The sequence below is a fragment of the Meleagris gallopavo genome, chromosome 8, assembly GCF_000146605.3.
Source record: "Meleagris gallopavo isolate NT-WF06-2002-E0010 breed Aviagen turkey brand Nicholas breeding stock chromosome 8, Turkey_5.1, whole genome shotgun sequence".
Lineage (NCBI taxonomy): Eukaryota > Metazoa > Chordata > Aves > Galliformes > Phasianidae > Meleagris > Meleagris gallopavo.
In genome coordinates, this window is record NC_015018.2 from 9,213,272 (window position 1) to 9,230,439 (window position 17,168).

A 17,168-nucleotide genomic window follows, 5' to 3' on the forward strand; every position below is an offset into this window, starting at 1 on the left:
AGACAGGACGAGGGAACGGACATAAGCTTCAGCACAGGAAGTTCGCACGAATGTGCGTAAGAACTTCTTCACGGTGAGGGTGACGGAGCACTGGAACAGGCTGCCCAGGGAGGTTGTGGAGTCTCCCTCTCTATGGAGATATTCAAGTCTCGCCTGGACGCCTACCTGTGCGACCTGGTGTAGGGAACCTGCTTTGGCAGGGGGGTTGGTCTCGATGATCTCTAGAGGTCCCTTCCAACCCCTACAATTCTGTGATTCTGTGATCATCTTGTGCTGACTGAAATAGTAGTATATTGATTGCTGTCTAACTGATTTGAGATGACCTGCGATGGTGGCCAAATAACATTTCTGTGTGGAAAGTCAAACTAAGGTCTGTGAATTAAATCACCTTTAGAATTAAGTCTTGAATGAAGCAGTCTTTACCCTGATCAGCAGTGTGAATGTCATCTACACATTTAATTACAGACAGAAATAGACAGAAATGATCATCCTTAAAATTTTACCAGTTATGTGTCACTTGTTATCCCCACTGTCTTCCCAAAGTGAACCACTGAATTCTTTGGGTATTCTGATCCATTAGGGCAAATGATTATCCAATTTCATGATCTTTTATTATCTAACTGAAAATCATTGCTGATTTGAGTGACACATGATCATCAGAAATACTCAAATATTAATCAATACAGATGCAATGAATTTTTTGGGAAAAAAACACAGACAAAAGTGAAAAGACCACTTCTCACCTCAGTCACAGCTTGAATTGATGCACCATGCTTCAGAAGAAGTTCCATCACTTTTATCCTGTTCTTCTTGCATGCAATGTGCAGAGGTGTGAAACCATTCTGCAAACGAGAAAGAACACATTTTTTGATACTTTGTACATATTAAAAGGCAAACCTGGGTCTGGAAGTCACACAAAGCATTCCTCCGTGATAACAAAACTCCTCCCAGATTTGTTTTGGCTTCCCTAAACTGTTCGTGTAAAAGAGAAAAATCTTCTACAGAAGAAAGAAAAAGACCTATCTTATACAACCACTTTTTATTATGACATATATTGCCCATTCTAATTAAAAAATCTATTCTCATTTACATAAAACTTCTAAAATTTTCATTTTTGCTTAAGCTTATTCACTTCTTTTTTGTGCTCCCTCTTTTCATCCCTCTTGTTTTATTTGAGACTTGTCAGAACTGCTGATGAATAAGAACACTCTTAAGTTTACAAGCTTTAGCATTTAGATCCTTTTCTAAGCTACCTTACTATTATTTCTTCTTTCATTAATTACATGCCACTTTACTACACTTCACTACAATTACAATTTTTTGTCTGTTCCATTAAATTAATTGCATACATAGCAATGGGAACATTTTAAATAACCATCTTATTTGGCACAAAGTGATATAGCAGAACAAGTAGAACAGGAAAATAAGCTGTGCAGAGCATCCAAGACCAACATCAACATCAGTGCACTGAATGCTGATGCCGTTCTGTATACTCATCAGGAAAGCCTACAAAAAAACAATTCTGAAAACAGTTCAGATCTGCTAAAAAATAGCTCTGTTACCTGCCATACAGTAAAGACTATCATATGCCTTTGTAACGTGAGGTCAGTGCAATTGTCTGTTCCAGCAGAGCGTGAGCAGCTCTCAAATCTGCTCCTTAATAGTGGACAACATCCAGGGTAAGCTCAGATGTGTTTCAGGGAAGGGTAAGCCTGAATTTCACATACTGCATTATACGGCACCCTTCTAGTTAATCATCCTCAGTGGAGATGAGGACAGAATAGAAGGAAATAGAAACCTGTGGCTATGTTACAAGATTAATCAGAGGCCACTGCCAGCAACTCTGAAAAATTAAAACTGATGATGCTTTGATTATTACATAATGCTAAAATAAATATTACGGCACCACAATCTTCCCCACTTGCCTGTTATATAGAGCAAAACTTGTATATCATAATAGGTTGACCAAATACATCAAGGACAGATTCATCTGATACAGTAAACAGAGAAGCTGAGATGAGCAAATCTTTGGAGCCTGTGCTGTTCTCAAGATAGAGTCAATCCCACCAGCTTTTGAGGATTTCAGGAGCTCATATAACGTTACAGGGATTAATTTCAGAAGCAAAGTTTTTTGGAACAGTTTTTGAAAACCCATTAAAAAAAAGAAAAACATTTGAAAGACTGCAAGTATATATTTTTTAAAAAATAAGGAATTCAGTTTGCATGCAGTTTAATTACACTACCAGGTTTTAGTGCTGAAGTGGTTTTGAAGTAAAAATGTTTATGGCTCCATTGCTATAATTACAAAATACCACAAATATTGCTTAGGCAACTCATTCTTACTTTTAACATTTCACATCTTTGAGAGCAAATAAAAATTCCCCTAATTTTAAAGGTTGAAAGTGCTTGTTTTCTTTATGAACATACAGAAAATGAGAATTCTCTCTGCACTAAAAACTACAGCAGTTACATCTGCAGCTGCTTAATCTATTCAGAATTGCAACAAGCTACCAGAAGGCAAAAGTGCTCCAGTTACACTAAAAATAGATAAATGACTGTTGACCATCCGTAAGCAAAAGTCTGCTCTGATTGCACGAAACACATTATTAATACTTTGAACCCCAAGCATCCTCTCTTGCGCTGTAGTAATACAACACAGCCTTGCTGTCAACCATCAGCAGGCAGAAAATAACTCTCAAATAAATCTCACAGCAACTTTGGAAGAATGTTTAGCTGTGAATAGTAACCCGCTGTGTACTCACCAGTGCTTTGGCATTAGGATTAGCTTTCTTGTCCAAGAGAACCTTGGCAACTTTGTAGTGGCCACAGTGGGCGGCAACATGCAGCGCAGTCAAATAGTCATTAGTGACATCATCCACAGGCACGTTGTGCTGAATCAGGAGCTGAACACAGTTTAGATGATCTCCTTGCGTTGCCATGTGCAATGGAGACAAACCATTCTGCAAACAAAAAGACCCAGTGCTGATGGGTTACAGGATGCTCAGAGAATCGAAACTCTAATCTTGTCCTTACAGAGTGTGTTGTATGAAGGATTTCGCATGCCCATAGAGCACCCAAAATCAACTGGGCACATCGAATGTAGTAGTGAAGGTTCTTAGTCTGATAAAAGCCTTGTGGAATTTGGAACGTGTCTGGTGAGAGTATATAGACAGCTCCACTTGAAAAAGTAGCTATAACAGCAATGCTATGAAAGCTTAGCTTATTTCAGCTAACCTAGCTCAGGTAAGTTGCTAGAGTTAACTAAGTTATGTGAAGAATAGTGCTTAGTGACTTTTAATACCCTACCCAGCACATCTGGTGTTTTGAAAAGCTGCATTAAACTCCTTGTTGTAATACAGCCTGTAAATGCCAGGCAGAAGCAGAGCATCACTCACTGATTACTACAATCTTCCCTCATCCGTCCCCTAGCGTATCCCTGAATTTGGTTGTACGCATACCTTACACATCTGTGGAGATCATTCTTCATTTTTTACAACAGCATGTGCAAAAAAAAATAATTTGAATGTGACCACTATGATGTGACCTACCAGAAGTTGACAAGGCTCTATTTAATCAGGGAAATGCCTGAAAGATTCATATTTGGGAACTAAATCAAGACTTGCTGCTTGCACTGCTTATAACAGCTAATCAACAAGCTGATGCCTACTTCACTTTTCCAGATTAAAAGACATTAAACACAAGAGAAATAATTCCCAGAATTCCCATAGTTTTTACTCAGTCCTTCTGATGCTGAAACTAGATTCAAGTTCAGGAAGTAACACGTAACACTATATAATCTATAAGTGACTGCCAGTACACTGTTTGCTATCATGTAGAAAATAAAACTCTTGCTCTCAGATGCAGTGCCCTCATGTGACCATGGTTAGCAAAGGCAAAGCTGCAGTGTAAAACTGCGGAGATCTCAGGCTTTCTGAAACAAGAGCTCTTTCCTCTCCCCTCCCCTGGCAATATCATAACAGTAGTAACAAACTTTCAAAATAAAGGTGGTAATACACAGTGAAATGTTTTTTTTTAAAGTGACATGGGAGAAGGTTAGTGAAAATAAGCAGGCTAATGCTGTCCTAGTTTGAAAGCAGTTTTGTTCAGTGCTGAAAAGCAGAGATTCTTGGGCACAGTTCTATCTTTCAAATAAGATGGGCTTGATTTATGTTGGCTAGGACAAACCTCTTTCCTATTCCCAAAGGTTACTACAGCAATTATATACATGACAGCTAGATACTAGCATTGCAATTTAAATGTAATTAAATAAGATTGGAAAAATAAAAATCACATTAATTTCCCACCTCCTTGTCACCTTTTTAGGTGTTAGCGAGAAATTATGGAAGTTTATATGGTGTTCTGTTTTACTGTTAAAAGAAAAAACTCTCCGGGTGAAAAGTGTCATTCATTCAAGAGCCAGTAAACGTCACATATTAATGGACTAAGAAATTGAGTAGATGGCATCAAACTTCCTCACAGGAAAGAGTTGTAAGGAGAAGGCTGAAAGTGATGAAATAGAAGGGAAAAAGCAGAGCTGCTGTACTTCAAGATGCTTGATAAAAAAATCTGTTGTGGATGAGAAAATAGTTAGACTTTATGCAAAAGAGCAAGAGACAAGACTGGATGTTAAAGGCATCAATAAAGATAAAGGATTGTTGTCTTATATTATGACAAAAAATATTTGCTCATAATTCTGTTGCAGTTTAAAATTTGAATGTCTTTGTCTTCCCATTTATAAAACAAAAACATTACATATAACACCTTTATCCTGCATCACATCATCACATCCGTGATGTGAGACAATGTTTGTAAGAAGTGATTTGGTATTCCAAGTTGGAGCCACTATATAATAGTTATATGATGCTTTTATGCAGATTAACAAGAAAATATTTAAAGGTGAAGTTTAATAGGAATGAAAGAGATCTATGGCCAAATGATACCTTAAAAAAGACATAAAGAAAAAAAAAATCAGAACAGGACTAGAGAGATCAAACAGAGTGTCAAATGCCCAAGTGGGCAAAGAAACGTATCAGTGATACACAGCATAATTTGTAGCCGTGCTGAAGTACTTTAATCAGGGAAAGCTATTGACTCTGAAATAAAGACCAAAAAAAAAAGAAAAGGAAAAAAAAAAGCTAAACAAGCCTATTAAAGAAGTGAAGATGGAAGCTGACACACAGATATGGTACATCTCACACAGCAAATCAGGGCCATACTCAGGGCTACAATTCAGGTTCCTTTTGCTCTTGGAAAACTCAGGATAAACTAGTAGGTCGCTACCTGCCCAGAAGATAAACCTAAGGTTATTCCAGTGTGGAAAAAGGAGCTTTGCTATCCTTAATCATCTTTTAACAGGGAAAAAGTGATCAAACTGCAGTCTAGTAATTCCCCTTAAATAATTTCATTTGATAGGAGAAAACTTTGAGACGCTCCAATTCTTTCAAAGATGTGTTCTATTTGAAGAGAACGGAATTATGAGTTTTACGAGATGACTGTATCATAGTTTAGTGCCAATGAATGGCTTCATTAATGTCATTCAGATGTAGAAACTTCTTAGATTACTTTCTGAAAACAGCAGAATTTACACATCAGAGAATAGTTCAGGAAGTTCTGCACTTTCTTCTGCTCATTTTTAATATGTAACATAGTTAACCCTTCTCCGGTGAGGAGCCGTCATTTTACTGCAGGTGTCCAAATACGCCTCTGCAGTTCAATGTCCAAAGCGCATCTTCCAGCACTGTGCTATTTCAAACGCACCAACCTATGTTCTCACCTGTCTGATTTCAGCTAATGAACTTTGGGCCACACAGTGTGAATCTCCTCAGAGGAAGAACAAATTCAAAGCCCACAGACCTTGAATGGCAGGTTAAGCTTCAGGATAACACCTGGCATGCAAAATCCGTGTGGCAAAGAAACATAGCTCCATAAGAGCAGGTTTCATTTAAGACAGCGAAAACCAAGGAAATGGGCTTTATGCTTTCTCCTTCAATTAAATGAGCTAACAGAGAGCGTGGAAAATTCTGACTGCCTGGACTACAAGCTCTAGACTCAGTGTGGCTGAAACAAGGGGATATGCCCTGGAAAGCAACATGCTGCCTCCTTCTGCTTGAGGAGCTTCTAAGTCTGGGTTCCTGGAGTCCATGGAAACTCAGCATGCAGAGGACGGGTGGATCCTGTCTGTCAGATTAACCATGACAGCACTTGCCAGTGACTCAGTGAGCAGAAGCAAGCTGGTGTCACAGCCTCCCCAAACAGAAAGCTAAATATAGTTCAGAGAAGGGGAGAAAAAAAGAAAAAAGAAGAGAGAGTAGAAAAGCAGAATATAGAAGGATGCTGAGACAGAATAGGGCAGGATGACAGAAGAGAGGAGAAATAACAGAAGGAAACATGACATGTTGCTTACAGACTTGAGAGTCAAAAGGTGGAGGAACGTATCTTGGGAAAGAACGTCAAAAAACTGCACAATTCAGCTGTCAGTCTTTGGATGGTAAAGTCATGGAATGTGTTGTGCTACAAACAAGACTACTGCACTGAGATTTCAAACCAGCAATAGCTGCAGCACAGATCACCAGAAGAAGAGTTCTTGCAAGCTTGTGCTTTAATGCTAACCCATGGGTCTAAAGCAATCTGCACACATTCTAGAGGAGTGATGTGAAATTCCCATGAAGAACTTTGTGTGACAAACTGCAGAGAGAAAGAAAGTGAAAAAACTGGTAATCACTCCAGTTCCTAATGAAATATAAGCTGTTACCTGCAAAGAGATATTACTCTATTTATATCCCGTGTCTGTTTCCTAGCCTGAGGATAATTCAGTGCAAGCTGAAAATATACTGTAATCACCATGTATTTATTCCAGGATACAGACATTTTCTAGCTACTGTTATTCTAAGTGTTGGGGTTACCATACATGCCTTTTTGGTCGGCAGAAAAACCTTTTCTTGTGCATCTTGATTTAACATATTTTAGATATGCAGACGTGTGCTACATATGGCATCCACTTTGGAGAGCTCCCACACAGGTACTTTAAATAGCTATGAAACAGGGAAGTTATTATCAAGCTCTTAAATACAGTATCATGCAGAATTACAGTTTCAAAAAAGTACAAGGACTATCCCAGCAGAAAATAGAACAGTATCAGTTACCTTTGTTTTGGAAAGAATAGGAGCACCACGATCCAGCAGCATTTCTACAACTTGTTCATGGCCGCTTCTTGCTCCACAGTGGAGGGGGGTCAACCCATCCTGGGGGACACAAGCATTATAATCTATTACATTCAGACACAGTAAAGTTTGGTGGGTTTTTTTTTGCACTTTTACTAAAAAACCTGCAATGTCTAAAGAAACTGTTTTCTGCCGGGTGCTGATCTTGCACATCTGAAGAGTTGAACCCATTTATTTAAATGTACAGAGTACATTTTGGTCCCATTTTCTAAATATGTAAATGATACAGTGGGCTTTTCTACTTTACATGCATTAAGAAAGATTGTACAGTAGGTACTTTTTGATTGCACGTCTTTAAGAAAACTGGGTCAGTCAGTATGCATCAAAGCAAATGGATATTACTTATATTAAAAAAAAAATCTTTCTTATTGAGTTTGATTTTATTACATTGATTTTGACAGGTGTACAGCAGATGAGAAAACCATCTTAACCTCAGGTGGTAAAAGTATGCTGGATTAACTCCTGTTTCTTGTAGCATAAACCATAACTGTGCAACTTCCAGCTGAATGTCTGATCCAGGATCACGGTCTACTCTCAGTACCTCTTTCAAAATAGTTTCTTAATAATAGTTTTCACCATGCTAGAAATACATTCCTCAATTAAGACAAAGACAGTTTTTTAACATTAAAGTTATTCCAAGTTAATCTGATTATTCTTTGTCTTGTACCCTGTTTAAAACGCTCAAGTACTCTGTTTTCCATAATGGGTGCTATGATGAAAGACAGCACACATGCCTCGAGTAACTGTGAGTAAAGTCACATGGAGTTTTTCAACACCATATGTCATAATGGTTATTGCAAATAGTAATGTCATGGCTTTGAGAAAATTTGGGAAGAAAAATGTATGTTTTTTGAATTAGTAAAAGCAAATCTTACATTTGTTACAAGCAAACCAAATTTGCAGAAGATACTGTTATACAGCAACTGCATTACATTTTCACCAAAGGAGAAGCCCTTATAACTAACAAGGAGCAAAGTAAGCATTTATTTATTTTTCAAGCACAGATCATAAAGGAAGGGGCCTCTCTCCAGTGTCTTTCACCACTCTTAAAAATACTTCATACTGCCTAAAGTAAACATTTTTATATAAAGGATTATCTAATTTCTTATCACATAACCTGTGCTTGTCAATTTACACACACTCTGTATGGTAGAAAATACTCCTAAATTACCTCCTTCTATGTATTTTCTCCATATAATAATGTTACGTTATTAGTTTAAAACTAATGAAGTGTAGAAGGCAGCTGGAGGGACGGAGGTACTGTTTTTTAGAGTCTTATGCTCTCCTGCTTTTTGCCCTCTCCTAAGAAGCTTTTGAAATTCAGCAGCAGAAATTCTTCGGATTTAATTTTTCTGCAGTTCTCATTTAAATCTAATGTGGCTCTAACTGTACACTTCCTATTACTTAAGACAATACAATTCTGATGCAGGTAAAGGAAAAATTTTTGGATGGCACTTAACTTGAACGCGACTCAGGAGCTATTTATTCATGCAAGATGAACACTGTTCAGCTCATTTCTCAGATTATACCGAGATCACAGAGAATAAGATGCATTTGCTCACCTCCATAAGCTGAATAGAGCATCCTGAATTGTGCCAATGTTCCCCAGAGCACAGAGCCACAACTGTGTTGTTGTGCTGGGCCCACAGCTGCTTCCTGCAGCTGACAAGGCAACGCAGGAGGTGGCAGGCAGTCATGCCTGGCCAGTCACACAGCAGTCTCAACAGCAGATATATCACACGGCATGACATAACATTGCAGTGCAATGTAGGTTCTTGTTGGGACACCGTATCTGAAGCTATTCTTATGAGAATGTCAGGGCTCCCATGAGAAAAGGCAAATATGCTTTGAGACAGCTCAGTCAGCTGCAAAGGGTTTTTGGTACTCTGAAAATGAACCAACTATTCACCCAGAATAATAAATTGCTATATGGCCCTAAGAAGAAGTAAAGAAATTCGGAGTCAATCTGAAACAGGCCACAGAATGATGTACAACACACAACACTTACATATATATAAATATATATTTACATAAAATCTGAGATTAGAAGACACTGCTCTGAAGTCAGCAAGACTGCTGATTTTGTCAGGAGATTTTCTAATTGCTTACTTATGCTTGATATAGACTACACTATGCAAAGCATAAAATGCACCACATGAGTTAAGAAGCCACCTTTTCTTAATATGATAGTCTGCAATGGCTCTGAAAAACCATTACAAACGATTATGACAATAATCTGCAGATTAAAGACTCTCTAAGTATACACTGACATAACAAATCATATCATTTGTATTATCTATCCCTCCAGTGAGCCCAAGAGCATCTCCAGCAAAAGCGAGGAGGACAATAGGAGAGATTCTGCTCGGATACAGGCTTCTTTCCCATAAGCACTGAACAAATTACTGCTGTCTCTAGGATTTATCATCCCTATTCCAGCATGGTGAGCTTCTTAGCAGGTGCTTCTGCCCAGCATGGCCTCTACACACCCTAAATCACACAAACTTTTCTTTTCATCAGTGCTACTGCAAAGAATCAACAGTGCAGCAGGGCAACAAATGAGCTTTGCTCTGCTTACACATGCAAAATACACTGCCAAGTCAGTGCTATTCTTCTCATTATTTTTAATCTTTAAGCAGGAGGCTTTTCTGGAGCAGCTTATGTATGATCTGATGTATCTTAAAAGAGTGTATCTCACATGTTCTCATACAGATATGAGTGCTAGCCTGTTGTTTAGCTGTAAAATCACTAAAATGAAGATTACAGACTTACTGTTAATCCAAGCTAAATTGTGCTCAGTGCCTGCTTCAGACAAATTCACTTTGGCATATGCAGTATTAGGCAGCCAAAGAAAATCAAGCTAATTTGATCAGCCTCTCTAATTACACTATTTTTAAAGTCTTTTCTGGAAGATAGAGAAAAAATAATTAGGGCAACATTCAGTAAACATGTTACATCAGGCATTAGCAGGTCTTTGCTTGAAAGTTAGTTAAACACCAGAGTTAGAAAAAGCTGCCAAGGGCAGACTAAAGCAGGGCACAGTTCAGGCTTTGCATGGCTAGTTATTGAGGAGTACACTAAAGAATTAAGTACAAAACCCCAAGTGCCAGCTGCTAGACATTACACGCACACACACACACACACACAAAAAAAAAAGGACAGCTGGAAGAGAAGCAACTGATTAAAATAAACAAGACAAAGTAAGTGTGAACTAAAGAAAAAAAGATGGCTGAGTCACAAATGGATGCAAGATCATTTTTTGAAATAACTTCATATGCTCATACATTATCTGAACTCTTAACTGCAGTTCAAAGGTGCACAACGTCTGTGGTGCTCATCAAATCCTATTCCTAATGAATACAGTGAAACCTTGAGGCCATGGATGTCTTTTACAATAATTTTAACAGGATAAGGACTTAGTCCTTCACGTTAACCTGTTATGCAGTACCTCAGCACTGCAGTCTCCAGGACCATCTGCCAGCAGAAAACATGACTAAGGAAAAGAATTCATTACCCCAACTTAATTTAATGCTCAGGAAAGACTTGATGTGAATTTATCTATAAAATGGGTATGTTTGTGAAAAATAAAAGCCAACATACATGGAGAACATTTCCAGTACCAATTCCAGAGAATGGACTGTGGGCACATCACAAAATGACAGCTGAATAGCTAAATTTGTCCCATTTAAGAGAAATAAATCCCAGCCTTGTTGGCATGTGTTCAGCATCACAGGATGGTATCTTCTGCAAAGTCCTGTAAAGGTCAGTTACAGATCTGATAAGGAGAAGCAAAGGGCTGGGAATTCCTGCCTCTGAGCAAGAGAAACAAGCTGTTTTCAAGTACTGTTGTCCTTTCATATGGGTACAGTAACATTGTAGTTCACCCTTAAGGAGGCCTTTTGTGCTCCATAATCAACATTTGCATTAAATAGTATCCAAGAAAGATTATTTTAATCAAAGCAGGCCCCCATCCCCCAGAAAAAAAACTACAGAACTCTGCTTCACTTAAAGAAGAGGTCACACCTACTTTATAAAGCTTTATAAACATCTATAAACTTATAAAAGAGAAGCCTTGCTTATTTTTTATGTGCAAATCCCATTCCTGTGTGAAGTTGCACGCTCTTTCAGCACCTGCCCCTGCCTCTCGCAGAGCACTTTGAGGCTGGGCTCAGACTGAGCATCCCACTGATGGACATGATTTGACAGTCAGAAAACACAGCCTTGGCAGCTTGTTGCCTTTCAATATGCATAGTAGTGGTCATACTGCTATAAAGGGATATGACTGCAGCTTTTGTCATCCTGTATTTTTGTAAGACCATTCTCAACCTGAGACACTAAAAAAAAGGGGAGTGCTTAAGAAAAAAAGTGAAATGTCTGCAAAATTGACACATCTTGATTGTTCTGCCTTGGGAAAAAACACTGGGTCAGGTAGGAACAGCAAGAGAACTTTAACAGTAGCATGTAGTATAATGGTTCACAGCAATTAATCATAATTATTGAACAAGTCATGCAGTCTGTGCTGAAATAGAGTTCTTTTCTACTCTAGTATTGCACTACTCTCAGCCTTCTCTTGCTTCTCCTACTGACTTGTAAATCCCTTCTGATCTACTCCAATGACTCTCTTCCCTTTTCAGATCTCCCTGGTAGAGCCCCTTGCTGCCCAGATCAGGGGCTGGTAAACCCTTCCCAGGATGTGTTGGTGCTGCTGGAAGCAAAGCAAAGCTTCCAATTCGTCACTAACTAGCAGAAAATGATGCCTCTGGTGATGCCAGAGAAGTGCAACATACATATGGCCCAAGCAGGAGAAGTTACACATATCCCTTTTGATATATGGGAGGAGTATTTGGAGAATTCTCTAGGTGAAACCAGAAAAGGAAAGGAACAAAAACAGAACAAAATAACAACAAAAACCACCAAGCCACGAAATCTTCCAGAACTGCACTCTTCCCTCATTGTGAAGCTCTGCCAGACTACAAAGCTGTTAATGCTTCCGTCCTCTTCCTAGATCCTGTTTCCATCACAGCCCATATTTTTAGTTACATAAATTATCCTAATGTCTGACCCTGGGTCTGTGACACAGAAAATGTAACAGATCATGTTTTTGTAACTACAGGAAAAGAACAAGTCTGACTTCAACTATTTAAAATAGTGGTCCCCAACTTTTTGGCTCCAATGAGCTAAATAAATGCTTGTAGAGAGGAAACAAAGAATCCCTTCCCATGTTACAAATGCACATCTGTCACATCATCAAAATGGGCTCCCCCTACATAGGACATGCACACTCGCCCTCTAAACCCAGCAGCCCCCAGTGTGGCAGGTAGGAGACTGATATTTCAATCCAGAAGAAAGAAATCACAGAATCATGGAATGGCTGATGTTAAAAGTGTTTGAAACATGCCTCAAGTCTGACTGCTTTTTTAAACAATGGAGGACGAGAGAGAGAGAGAGAGAAAGAGAGAGAGTGTGAAGGAGGTTACTCAAAAAGAATGGTCGTATCCCTACACACAAAGCAAACCCAGGAGCCAATACTACCCTGAGGGAGAAAAGTGCTTCTAAGAAACTATCACAGCAGAAAAATCAAGGGTGAGACACAGAGCCTGCAGCACAGGAAAAAAAGTCAAATTCTGATCAAGTGCTAGCTACCCTGTCATTTTGACATACAAAGGTAGAAAGCAAAGGGAAGTAACAAGAAAAGAAAATAACAGTTGTTATAGACATGGGGTACTGTGTCCTGACAAGAGAATGAATCTGTATGGCAGTCTGTTAAGACTCAATTCCATGCAAGTTAGTTCACCCTGTTCACACTGCATAGGACCAAAGATTTTATGCAGGCTGTTCCTTAGGCCTTCTTGAGATAGTGTTTCTCTCTAACATCAGGAGCAAGAACCTCCCACTGTGTACAAGTTATCCCTTCCATACCCCCCCGTTATAAAAAACAGATGCATCTTACAAAGAAATCATGAATTGCTTCTAAAGGTAAAGCAGAAAAAGTGGGGAAAAAAAAAGTGTGAATAGAGTGAAGAGAAAAGGAGCTGACCCAGTTTCTGAATTTGTTACAAAAATAAAAAATAAGAACGCGTCTCAACAAAGACTACTGAAAATCTCAGAGACTGCTGAAAGCCTAGAAAACCAAACAGAAATTTGTGCATACAGCAATAAGTGCAAAAAAAGATATTCTTAGTTTGTATTCTTGATTTGTTCATGATTTTTTTTTCTGGTGGAAATTATACAGAAAAACTAAAAAATGAAAGACAGATACATGTCAAGCTAACATTTCAAGGAAATTACAATTGTTCCAAAGGTACACAACACCATGAAGACTGCCCCACATGTACAGGAGCATGTTGCAAAGACTGCTGTGACAGCCCGCAGCACTAGTGCTAAGGTTTACTTCACAACTTCTGAGCTTTTCTTTTGACGACTGTGTAAGTAAATAAAACAGACCTAAACTGGTTTGATTGGGTTTTAACAACAACAATTAGATATAACCATCTGCATTGACCTTCTAGGACACTCAGCAACTCAAGTCAGGCACCATCTGGATGGAAACTGTCACTACACCTGGCACATTTACTCACAAATCCAAGCCAGCAGTTAAGCACCAAGTCAGGCAGAAGCTGAACTGTCACACAGCTCTGCAAGAGGTGGTGAGATTCACCACTGGCAAACGCACTGCAGTTGAAATTTATTCTTTTAATATTCAAGTTCTGAAAGATCTGAACTGAATTCTCAGGTTTTAGTATTTTCCTGTGTAGCCATTTCTACCCCAGCTAAATCAAAACATCATTTAACTTAGTTCTCTGAGAACACAGAAAATAGTTTGTTCTGAACTTTGCCATGCAGGTGTTTCACATCGTTTTAAGAGACGTAAATTGTTAGCATCCTACTGCAATCATTTTGTAAGGAAGAAATGCAGTATAGTTACGGTAGCCTGCCAGGAAGTTGAATGATTTAGGTTGTACAGCAGCTTTCAGGTCAGAAGCAAGAACTCCATACGGTCACTTGCAGTATTTGTGCTGAAGCTTACCCTTGTTTTGGCATCAATTTTAGCTCCTCGATCAAGTAGGAGTTTGACCATATTTGCATTTCCCCTCTTCGATGCAACATGTAATGGTGTGATATCATTCTGTGGAAGAAGAGAACAAAACATGAACATAAATCTACATGTCTTTCAGGAACTCTACGATCAGTTTGCTCACAGAATGAATTATGCCAGCTTTGCTGAGGGATACCATGACTTTATTTACCTGACAGTATTACAGAAAGTGAAAGCTGAGTTTCTCCACACATGAAATAATGGCCTAACATCACCTTTCACATTATTAAGAGAAATGTTGAAGTTGTGATTGGAATTATAACAAGACATCATGATTGTGCCCCATTTCTCAGTTTCTGTACAAGACCTAAATATCATCAGTTTTACTTTATAAACCCTAGCAATTTTCTTCACCTATGCTTGTTTCTGAACATATAACAAAAGGAATTAATACATCAAAACTTCATTTGTCAGTTAGGAGCTATGAAGATTTAAAAAAAAAAAAAGCATTTCATTTGGAGGTCTCAATCATAAACAACAAGATGCCCATGTCATTTATTTTTATCAGCAAACTCTGAAAGCCTCTTAAGCAGCTTTATATCACAGTTCCATCACTCATTTCATCTACCTGACCAAATACTTCCCCTTCTAGTAGGCTCATGTGTGGTTCCCCAGTGATGCCCCACAAGACAGCAGAATGTAGCTGAGCTGCACATTGAGGGCAGTTACATAACTGATGCGTGCACGCACAAACATGCTTTTTAACAAGATGTAGCTAGGACATTTCTTTATGCTCTGATGAATCCTTTATCTGTTGGTGTATGAAGGATGCATCCTGGATATATTTGATCATATGGAGCTAAGTGGATATAAAAGAACTTAAATAGAGCATGCAGCTACAGTATGGAGACAAACAATTATAAAGAACACTTTTCTATGCAGCCCTGTTCAAGGAGCAGCCCAAACAGCTGGCTATGTAAAGCTGGCTTCCCCCTGACTGAGCAGAAAGCAGTGAATTTTAGTGAGCATGTGTCCTCTGGCTGACTGAATTGGAAAGGCACCCATTACCTTGACTAGCTGGAGAGCTGTACAAATGTCTTACCTGGCCAACAGAGCGTTAAACAGCACTTCCTCAAAACTGCAGGTGAGTGAAATGAGAGAAAGCCACTACCAGAAAAAATCTCACAGATGTGACAAGTTGACTCACAGCTTAATAATGATGCTGAGTACCAATCCAATATGCTCTATTTTTATTTACTTACTTGCAGTTTCCCTATGAAGCTAACCCACAGCTACTAGACAGTATGAATTAATATTGCCACAGAGGTAAAATACACTTTAGCAAGAGGAAATGACAGAACTGCTTTCTCCAGTACGAATCATTAGAGCATCACAGCTACTCTGTCAGAGTAGTTTCCAATTTCTTTAAAAAGTGAAATAAAATGCAGAGACAATTAACACATTAAACAAGAAGTATGCTATGCCTAACCTTCTCAGGAATGTAAATCTGAGACTGCATAACATGCAATTTGTGAGTTGGTTTTGAAAAAATAAGTGATTCTATCTCACTGGGAGTTAAATTCAGATACAATACGGGGTCAACATATTAGTGTATCAGCCACAAAGAGAGCAGAAAAAAAAAGAAGACAATTATGTTGAGATACTTTATACTTTTCCCCTCTTCCCAGGAGGAAAGATGTTACCAAGGTCAGAGGGAGAAGATGACAAATTGTACTTTCCCAATAAAAAACAGTAGAGGAGGAATAACTCTCATATCTTCAAGTAAGGGAGTACTGCAGGTAATTTAGAGTGAGGACCGGTTTTTTCTGCTTGCTGGGGTTGATGGACAAAAAGACTAACTCAGCCTAATAGACTTCAGTGCCCTGTTAACATGGCAAAATAATTTCTACAAATAATTTGCTATATTAAGTAGAGAGTAGAAGAAATGTCTTTTCTAAGCATCAAAGAAATAGAAGAGGAAGGTGAAGGCATTACAAAAGACAGGAGTAACACAGATTAAATATGTGGTTCTCATTTGACACTGAACTAAATCAAATTAGTGTGGCACGGGGGAAAATAACCACATAATAACATGCTCTTTGGATCTAACTCTTCACCAGCCCAATCTTTTAAATTGTCTATTGCCTTAAATGAAAGACAGTTGATTCTAGATTGAATGGGTAAGCACTAGCAGATAAGCACCTCATCTCCAAAAGAGAGAACTTCCACTCAGAAGCTGAGGGTTAGGTTACACTGTTGGTTTGCAACAGAGGGGAAAAATAATACTTATTTTTATAGTCAAAAAGGAGTCCTGTTCATTTCCTTCACATCTCAGGTTAGTACAAATGACCTCCACAGTTGGTCTCATCTTCTGGCAAGGGTCAAGCATCCTGGCTGGGAACATGGTGAAATTCTCCAGCACCTAATAAGCACCAAGCTCACTTGTACAAGCTGGAGCCAGCAAGCCTCCTTCCCTCCATTTGATAGACTGTGTTTACAAAAGGCATATACATTAAATATCTCTAAAGCCTTGAAATCCTGAGTTACATTTGGTTTAGAAAAGACTGTGCGTTCACATTAGAAAGAGACAGGTACATTCACTTTAGTCACAGTTTGTTAGGAAAAGCAAAAAACACACAGCTATTGGGAAATAACGATTTGAACAGGAACCAAGGAAATGGAACACTGTACACCCAGTGAAATATCTGTCCTTATGAACAAAGTCAGTTCCTTTTTGCTGGAAAAAGAGAGCTGCAGTAGCAGTATTTACTCACTCTCTAGGGTTTTTTTTTCCACACTCTATTAACCTACTCAAGAAGTTCATGAAAGGAATTAAGAGATAAAGGAGAAGAAGCTTACTTGGCCCTGCTCAGCCTTATTAGCTGTGAAAAATATTATGGGAAAATCAATGTTAA

The 17,168-nt window shown here is 38.6% G+C and overlaps 1 protein-coding gene across 1 annotated transcript; it reads right to left on the reverse strand.

Annotated features, from left to right (window-relative positions):
- Nucleotides 1–662: 662 nt before the first annotated feature.
- On the reverse strand, nucleotides 663–14,345 carry LOC104911927 (ankyrin-3-like). Its single transcript, XM_019617487.2, has 4 exons — nucleotides 14,245–14,345; nucleotides 7,143–7,241; nucleotides 2,763–2,960; nucleotides 663–842 (listed from the first exon to the last, which is right to left on the reverse strand). The coding sequence occupies exons 1-4, from the start codon at nucleotides 14,293–14,295 to the stop codon at nucleotides 678–680; spliced, it is 513 nt and encodes a 170-aa protein (XP_019473032.1). The 5' UTR covers nucleotides 14,296–14,345; the 3' UTR covers nucleotides 663–677.
- Nucleotides 14,346–17,168: the final 2,823 nt, after the last annotated feature.